The sequence below is a fragment of the Sprattus sprattus genome (genome assembly GCF_963457725.1).
Source record: "Sprattus sprattus genome assembly, chromosome: 20".
NCBI lineage: Eukaryota > Metazoa > Chordata > Actinopteri > Clupeiformes > Clupeidae > Sprattus > Sprattus sprattus.
The window spans coordinates 18781791-18791529 of record NC_137918.1 but is presented as its reverse complement, the minus strand read 5'-3'; the positions used below and the strand labels follow the sequence as shown (position 1 = coordinate 18791529).

General features: G+C 43.5%; 1 protein-coding gene across 1 annotated transcript in view; it reads right to left on the bottom strand.

Annotated features, from left to right (window-relative positions):
* Positions 1-3520: 3520 nt before the first annotated feature.
* Positions 3521-9739, bottom strand: part of cacnb2b (calcium channel, voltage-dependent, beta 2b) — a gene marked incomplete at both ends in the record, with an annotated part of 28378 nt that continues 22159 nt past the window's right edge. Inside the window, 4 exons of the mRNA XM_080858690.1 lie at positions 3521-4252; positions 6236-6409; positions 6711-6806; positions 7499-7650. Of these exons, the coding sequence (XP_080714816.1) occupies positions 3521-4252; positions 6236-6409; positions 6711-6806; positions 7499-7650 (1154 nt within the window). The remainder of the gene's footprint in view (positions 4253-6235; positions 6410-6710; positions 6807-7498; positions 7651-9739) is intronic.

The following is a 9739-nucleotide window of genomic DNA, read 5'->3' as shown; positions in this document are numbered from 1 at the left end:
AGACGTGAGGGGAGTCCCTGGGAGTCGTGGCGATGCATGGAGACGTGAGGGGAGTCCCTGGGAGTCGTGGCGATGCATGGAGACGTGAGGGGAGTCCCTGGGAGTCGTGGCGATGCATGGAGACGTGAGGGGAATGCTGGAGGACGAGAGGGGCAGGAGATGAACCTCTCCAGCAGTCATTTAGAACACCCAAAATTAGGTTCACAGGGTTACACTTCTGGAGGTGTCCTGCACCTCTTAACAGCACATGGACATAACTGATCTGTGTGTTAGTGGTTGGTGTGAATAGAGAACTGTAAATTCAGAAGAGCCGTTGGAGGACAAATGAACAGTCAGCAGTCAGTAGCACTGGCTAGTCTACAGCAGCCATGTACTGGGCATATTGACTGAAAGACGGAGCTGTCGGTAGCCCCGCCCGTTGGAAACAGCATGTGAACCAAACCACTTTGAGGAATAGGAGGATCATGATTTTTCAACACTTAAAAAGCAAATTATTTTACTTTTATAATAAGCACCGCTTGTGTCGTTGTGCGTTAATTCACATTACAATATTAAAAAAAAAAAAAACATTCCCTCCCCCACAATGTTTGGGGGGGGGGGGGGAAACTTTATTGTGGGGGGGGGGGGGACACGTCGGGACACGCCGGGATCTCCGCCCATGCACGAATCACACAAATAATTACCTATTTTGGCTCAAAAACGGCGAATTTCGAGTTTGCACCCCTGAGTAGTAGGGCAAGGATAAATGGAACCCTGGGGAGGTTGTGTTTTAAAATACAACAATGTCTCTTCCTGCAAATACAAAGCAAGTGTATGAATGTAAGTAACTGAGTAACCCAACTGAGTAACCTACTCACAATATAACAGAGGATTTGAGTTGGATCATAGTTCTCTGGTGTCTTACAATCGGTATTCCATTCATGAATATCACACAATGAAAAAAAGGACCAGTATTAGTTAAGTAAAGTCTCAGTCCTTTCAAAGGTGACTGAAAACTCTTCAAATGGTCGAGTAAACCTGGGAAATGTTCCTTTATGGAAACAAATCTGTTAGACTTTTTTAAATAGTCTGACATGCCTTGATGTTATTGTTTATTTTCTCTAAAAACGTTGATGCACAAGTGGCATACTATATATAAGGTTTCTGGCGGAGCTTTAAAAGCACATTGACAACAAGAACAAAAAACGAAATATCCCTCCAGGGATTATAGTCCCCAGAAGGGTTAATCTACCATAAGTAATACCACAGTATCAAAAACTACACAGACCTTCATTTTGCATTGGTAATAAAGACACACACTATGTCCACAGTAAAACCACGTGCCAGCGTTGTACAGCAAAAGACATTTAATCAGGAACTTGCTCCTTCTCCCACACCTACTGAATAAATGAAAATACCTCTGTTGTTTGGAGTTAAGACAGGTGCTTTCAGTGCTCTCTCTGATTTCCTTATCTACAAAGGCATTTATGACATATATACAAATGCATAGAAATAGGATTCAAGCTATATTATTGTCACAAATTGATGCATAGAAGATTAAACACACAGTGCAAGTCCATGTGATTGAACAAATAGGAATCATGCTCCCAAATGAAAGACTAACATACAGTTAATGTCAGAGGGCTCGCACTCTTCCTGTATAAAAGTAGGAAGCTCTCAAACAACACAGTTATATAGAACTTAAGTGTGTGTGTATATATAAAATCATTTGTTATCTAAGATCAGTTTCAGTACTAGTGTCTTACTGCGATTAAAAAGGAAACAAGTTGTTAACAAGCTTGCTACTATGAGGTGCAAATGAGAACACAGTCGTCAGTCGTTAATCACTATAAGTGATAAGATAAATGCAAGATTTGAATCAGTTTTAGCATTTTCAAGTCAATATTTTGTGTTACTAGTGTGCAACGAATGCACTAATGCCATTAAGTAAACAGTGCATAATGGATTTATCTTCACTAATAAATGAACCTATGTTCAAAATTATCGGAAGAAATTTGTGGCAGACACCAGAGTAATCATCTTAACCAAAAAAAAAGAAAAAAGTTTGTTAAGCCGTGTTATTTTGATAATGTAAATGGCTCGTGCACATACTTTTTGGTATTACACAGAGGGCACAATAAAAAGCTCCAAACATGTGAAACATCAAATCGTAGACATGACTACACTTACACACCCACATTCTTTTGTGTTATTAGTTAGACGACACTGAGGCATTGGACACAGTAGCTGACTGACTTCATCTTTTGCGTGCATAGGTGCATTAAAGGATAGTGTTAGGGGTAGCTCATCAGGCAAACATTGCCACGTCAGAACAGAATCCTCATGAAAAGAAATAAAAGTGGCCCATTTGAGTTGATATTTGCATTGATATACTGATGCAACAACATCACTTCCATACACACTGGGTAGTTCCAATTATGATCCATAGCTAAAATGAAGTGAATTATAAAACGGACAATATGAAGGCTAAACACATCACTAAATGATACATAGCATAATCAAAGCATATTCTTCATTTGCCTAATACAAATAAATGTTGTTAATATTGTGGTGTGCGTTCATAATGCATAATATATGCAATGGCATACAGCAAGAGCTAACACACCATCATGTGCATTAACGGTTTAAAACAATGGAGTAGAGAGTTTGGCTCACATGAAAGAAAATAGGGAAGAAAGACTAAAGGAAGAAATTCCATTTTCAGTCACAGGCCTAAATACCCGTCAACATACCAGGTCAACATACCAGTACTTCCACAAGAGGGCAGTATAACATTACATTGTTGGTGTGGCTAACAGGCGATGGGGACGTGTTCACTAAGCACCGGCATCTACACTGCTGATGAATTCATTCTGCAACATTACAAATCTTTACATTTATTTCAACTCAGACTTCATACTGGGGTTTGAGGATGCCAAGAGCCGTACTTCAATTTGGCATTTGCTTTGAAATACAAAGAGCTTGGCCCAATAATCCTTCCTCCAAATCAAACAGTGACTTCAGAGCCATCTTGATCAGCCAAATTGTGTTCGATTTTCAAGGGGTTTGTGACTCAAAGTCAGCTGAGGTGAATCGACCGTTTTAATGTTTAGCCAATATTTTAGCACTAAAATCGTTCACTTTTGGTATCTCTGATATGTTAATAATGTATGTCTTTCCCAACCCCCACTTGATTGTCTAAACTAAATCAGACCAAGTTGTTTCATTAATTTATACTGATTTGTAAGAATAGTAAAAATCAGATCATACTGACCACTGTAGATTACACTAGGCTCTCCTGTTTGAATTTCAATCTGTGATATCCACAAACACTGGGCACTATGTAGGGTCTGATCGTTCATTGGTCCCCAGACCAGTGGAATGACACCCAGACAAACGCAGATAAAGATGAGACGAGGGAGACAAGGAGAAGAGAAAAACAAAACAAAACAAAACTAAATCAAACCAAACAGGGGAGAGGAAATTACGAGACTCCAACCTGAGAGCAAAAGTTTTTGTGCGAATGCAGCTGCAGCGGCACTCACTGATGAATATACATCTCTCTGGACCACTCTCCAGCGTCTCCGCGTCTAGGGTCCCTGTCTCTGTCTCTGTCCCGCTCCCTGTCCCGGTCCCGGTCTCTGTCTCTGTCCCGCTCCCTGTCCCTCCCAGGGTAGTGGTAGTGGTTGTGGTGGCCGTGTTGGTGTTGTTCTTGCTGCGAGCGAAGCTGGTTCTGTTGCCTGTGTTGTCTGTTGCGCTCATTGTGCTCCAGCTCATAGTCCCGGCCCTGGTAGTGTTGGTCCTCCATCACCATGGCTTCGCTGGCCCCCCGGTGATGGTGGTGGTGGCGGTGGTGGTTGTGATGGTGGTGGTTGTGGTCCCTGTGGGTCACCGTGTTGTGGTACACCTCCCCGCCGCCTGGCTCCTCGTCCTCCTCCGGAAGGATGGCCCTCCGGCGGGACTCGGGGTGGACGGAGGACTCCCTCCCCGGCAGCAGCTCCACGTCCAGGGGCTGCTGGGGCTGCTGGGTTTGGTGCTGCTCGGGCCGGGCGCCAGAGGAGCGGTGGCGGTGGTGGTGGTGGTGGACGTGCTGAGGCTGCTTGGACTTGCTTCTCAGCGGTCTCTCTTCATCATCCTCCCCCTCCTCCTCCTCCTCCTCCTCGAGCCTCTCCTCCTCCTCCTCCTCTCTTTGCTCCGGGGGCTGCTGGTCGGGGCTGTTTTCTTGAGATCCTTTCCGCTTGGTTGCAACCATTTTCTTAGTTTTGGGTTCTTCCTGCAATGGAAACAATTGACAGGGGTGTATTTCAGACACAAATCCCAGTGACAGACAGATCTCTTTCTCTTTCACTCCGCTTCAGACTCTCTCTTTCATATTCTCTGCTTCTCCCACGCACCCTGTTAAACACATACACTCAAACTCACTTCGGACAAAATGCAATTCTGCAAATGCATTCGGACGAACCCAACCTTTGCGTGCAACAAGCTGTAGAATATGACATGGTTGTTGCAGGATTAAAGAGTGCATCAGACCAATGAGTCACAAGTAGCCATGTCTTAGAAGTTTGGTCTGGTTTCTGCTTTGAGGCACTTAACAGAAGAGAATTAACTGCTGCAATGGGTCTGGGTCTGGATAATCATATGAATCAAATGAACACTGCTGAGGATGTCCTTGTTGTTCTGTATCTAACCCCTATGAGCACCGTACAAAATCATTTTCATGGGTTAGAAATACTGGTTAGAAATCTTGGACGATGGTAAGATCTTGCCTCGAGACCCATGCTGGTGGTTGCTAGTAAACCGTACAAAGCATTATCTTGGTCTGACGTATACTGCGTTGTGTTTTTTTTTACAGGTACGCACTGTATTACAAATTCTCTCTACAGATTTTCTCCTCAAGCCATTAACGTTAAGACACCAAGCTTCAGCTAACATCAGAAAAAAGTAAACACCAGTGCTACTGCACCAGACCAGTATTAATGCCAGCGTTCACTGCTACAGCTAGCATTGGAACAAAAGTAAACACCAGTGCTACTGAACTACTAATGCCATCAACGTTAAGACACCAAGGTACAGCTAACACCAGAAATAAACACCAGTGCTACTGAACTACTAATGCCATCAACGTAAAGACACCAAGGTACAGCTAACACCAGAAATAAACACCAGTGCTACTGCACGACTCATGCCATCAACGTTAATACACCAAGCTACAGCTAACACCAGAAGTAAACACCAGTGCCACTGCACCAAACCACTATTAATGCCAGTGTGAACTGCTACATATTGTCCTGCAAATCACATCCAATCACATGAGTGCTGCACTACTCACTACACAGCTGGCCAAAGGTCTCTGTTTTGTCCTAGTGACCTGTCACTACTTACTCACCCACGCTGCTGTTACCTCAAGGCTTCTCGGCATTCCCATGAAGGTGTAAGTGAGATGTAGTGTGGGACAGATGGGGAATGCAGGAAAACACAAATGATAGTAAAAACTTGAAATGAAGCTAGGATATGAATTGCCATCTGCAAAGCAGCTATGGACGCAAACGAAACTGGAAATGCATTGCAGTGCTTAACTACAGTGACTCTAAGCAGTGTCTACATTGTCAATGGAATGGTATTTTTGTCTACAGACACTCAAAATCAAGCGGTTCTACTCAAAATGTGCTCTGCCGTAAAGAGGAACTACTTAAGCTTAAGTGTTTGATCAGAAACTTTGTCAGAAGATATAGTTTTTCTAGCTTGACGCGGAGAAAGCATTATAGATAAAGAAACTAAGCCCCTCATTCCTCGTCTCTGCAAATATGAAAAGAGGATGGAAAAGAACAAAATGGATAAATAACTGTATTTCTGTAGGTTGTCTCACTGTAACTACTGGGTGGTACATAATATGTTACATTCATGCAAGAACCTGAAAATGTTTGGCTAATTAATTCATTAATAACACTACATATTACAAATTGAGAACAGATAATCTCTCATTCTGGTATGTGGACTTTACGGATCGTTTTTAAGGGCTATTGCATTCTCCTCATTTTGGTTTTCATAGTCACAAATTCCTTATGAGGCCGAAAAAGAAACTGCCATTGATTATTTAAACAAACAGAAAAAAAAACATTGAGATGAGAGAGATTGTGTCCATTTCATTAGCAGAGAGGCTGTGGGTCATGGTCATGGTGATGGTGCATTTGTATGCACAGTAAGTGCACCTCGGTGGGGGTCTGCCAGCAGACTCTGGGTGTCAGTACTACAGTACCTTTGCTCCAGGAGGGCTGATGGGGAGCGTGTTCTCTGCCAGCTTCTCCAGCAGTGGATTGGCAGGCTCCATCTCTGGGGGATGTGTGGCCCTCCAGTACGACTCAAGGTAGTCTGCTATGTGCTCACACGCGTCAGTCAGCTGGTTCTCGTCCAGGATCACGTCAAATATTTCCTGCAGGTTGTGTGTGTGTGTGTGTGTTTGAGAGAGTGAGAGAAAGAGAGAGAGAGACATGAGTGTGTATGCCAGAGTACTGTGATCGTGTGTGTGTGTGAGTAGGTTTTTGTGTTGGTGTGCAGATAACTAGAAACATTGGCACTGCAAAGACTACATGTCCCAGACAACACCACTCACATCCACTACTCCAACCAAACCCATATGATGAAGGCCACTGGTAAAGAACATGAGGGCTCTTAGGGAATGAAGGACTTAAGACTCAAGATTTAAAATAAAAAGACTACAGGGAAAGTCTTACATTTGGACACTGGGCCAGTTTGTCAGCGGCCACCATCTGGACGTTCAGGTGTTTGGTCTGAGACTTCCCCCTAGTCTTGATTAGTCTTGTCAGAACCTGAGCAGCAACAGCAGAGAGAGAGGGAGAGAAAGAGAGATAGAGAGAGGGAGAGCGTGAGGGAGAGAGAGAGAGAAAGAGAGAGCATATTGAACACAGATAAACAGATATTAAAATGCCTTGTAGGGACGCTAAACTAAACTGTACTGTAATGTACATTCTGTATTTTTTTATTGAGAATTTATCATTTGAGTTCCTATAGCATAATTGGTAGAGAAAAGTGCCAACAACATCAAACGAATGGGTTCAAGACCCAGGGAGAACGCATAATAATAAAATAGATAATAAAATAATAAATGAATAAAGTGAAGACCGGTGGGAATGTAAGCGTCTGCTAAATGACCAATGGTAATTGTAAATATCCGAATGACCATGTGTTACGACCCCCTGCGCCCCTGCAGACATTGCAGTGGCCATGCGTGGCCTGCAGGCAACCGTGGGGATGACGAGTGCCATTGATGGACTGATTACCCACACACTGGGGAGGTGTGGAGTATAAAGCACCAGTGGACACCTGTTTCTCCCTCTCTCGAGCTGACTATGCAGCATTGGACGTTACCCCTAGACACGTCGTCATTGAGTTTGTGAATTTGAATGGACTAAATAAAACCGTTGTTGTCTGCCTCCAAAGTTATTGTTTCGGTCATGAGCCGGCCGAAGCGTAACACCATGGCTAGCAGGCTTAACCTCACCTTAGGCGAGGAGATCTTCACGTAGACCAGGATGGGAGCCAGGGAGGTCTTGCTGAGCTGGAGTGGGTGGTTTATGGTGTCGGCGTCCAGCACCACCAGCTGCAGGCTGCGGGCCAGCTCAAAGATCCGCTCCACCTCTCCCTGGATCTGGGCTGCACCAACAAGAACAGGAGGTGAGGAGATGGGCCTGTCACAGCTCTCCTCCTCTCCTCTCTCCTCCTCTCCTCTCCTCACACCTCACCTTACACCTCTCTTCCTCTCCTTTACGCTCCTCTCCTCACACCTCTCCTCTCCTCTCCTCTCCTCTCCTCACACCTCACCTTACACCTCTCTTCCTCTCCTTTGCTCTCCTCTCCTCACACCTCTCCTTACACCTCTCCTCCTCTCCTTTGTTCTCCTCTCCTCTCCTCACACCTCTCCTCTCCTCTCCTCACACCTCACCTTACACCTCTCTTCCTCTCCTTTGCTCTCCTCTCCTCAACCTCTTCATCACGTGTGCTTTGCTTTCATCGCTATCCAGCCCTACATGCCGTTCAACTTTCTGCGGAGGGCTTTTCCAATGAAATCCTGTTACTGTGGCTTAGAATGATGGGCTAAGTGGTATTGGGCGCTGAGGTGACTTAGATTATTAACATTATTATATGTTAGATTTATAACTAATTCCTGTTGGGTCTGTCACTTAACAACTTGAGTTCACATTGGAAAATTCATAGTTACACTTAATACTTTGCAAGTACAATATCTTTACAGGCGTATACATGCTCGTGGAGGATAATCAGAGAAATCAGGATAGCACAGATTTAAAAAATAGCTCAACATCAATCCTACTCTTCAACACTACACTCTTTAAATACCCACAAGACCTCACTAGATTCCTAATCTCTCAAACATAGAGGACATTGGCTTGTATTCAGTGAGAAGAGAATACATGAGAAACATTGACAAGAGACTCAAATCGGATGATTACACAATGATTGCAAGCCAACGCCCATATGTTTAATCTAGCAGCAGTCACCAAAAGGTTTCTGGGAGATGGAGGATGACTGCCTAAATTTGAGGAGGCTCAGCTCATCAGTGGGTTAGGGGGCTCACAGACAGTCTACTACTTTGAATGCGTGATACATACCAGCGACGTCTGAGGCAAGACAGCAGTGCAAAGGTGGAGAGAACCAAAACAATCAGATTCCCTGTCACTGTATGTTCTCACACATGCAGGTGTGAGGAAAGGGACTGAGCTGTGTTTGTGTGTGTGTTTCTGTGTCTTTGTGTCTCTGTGCCTCTGTTTCTCCATGTCTTTGTGTTGGTGTGTGTGTATGGGAGGGGAGGGGGGGGGTCACTGCCCACTGTGAGTAAAAGTACTTTTTGCTCAAAGAGCCTGATTTAGCCCATACAGATGGCTGATATACTGCAAAGTGTGCACTGGTGGTTACATACATCCTTTCCTTGATTGCTGTCCATTTACAATAACAGTTCCTATATAAAGAGCTAAGCATTTTCAAATATAACATATTATATTTAGTTTATGTGCAATATTTCCTATTTTCCCCCTCACACCTTGTCATCAGTTTCTGAGAGTGAAGTAAAATGGTAAAATAGCTATAATAGGTTAGCAGTCTCCAGCCATGCTGTTGCTGCCACTTCCTTATACAATCACCTCCTAATTAGTAGGGGTGGGAATCTCTTGGCACCTCACGATTCGATTCCGATTCAGAGGTCAACGATTCGATTTTAAATCGATTATCGATTATCGATTTTAAATCGATTTTGTAATAAAAAAAATAAAAAATGTAATTACAAAATCGATGATGAACTTTTCTGAATCGAGAGAGAATAGTTTTAGAGAGAATCAAGAAAAATTGAATAATTCATTTTTTCCCCCACCCCTACCAATTAGTGTCCATGGTTCAGTGAAAAGAATCATCAAAATGGATACATTACATTTCCACTTAGATTCCATACCACATTCCATCTAATCTGCTAAGCCATACAGAACACCTTCAGATGCAATACACCACTACATATGAATGTCAAATGAATACTGCCACAGTACTGCTACTGTTTCTACATGTGTATGTCTATCATCTGTCAGACTATGCGTGTGTTGACAGGAGTATTCAAAAGCACCCATTCATAGGTATCTCATAAGAAAGTGCCATATACGGCATATGTGAGTACAAACTCTTAATGTGAGGCATTCCAAATGTATCGGAGCTAGAAAGGACTAGTCGAGCATCGCTGAGG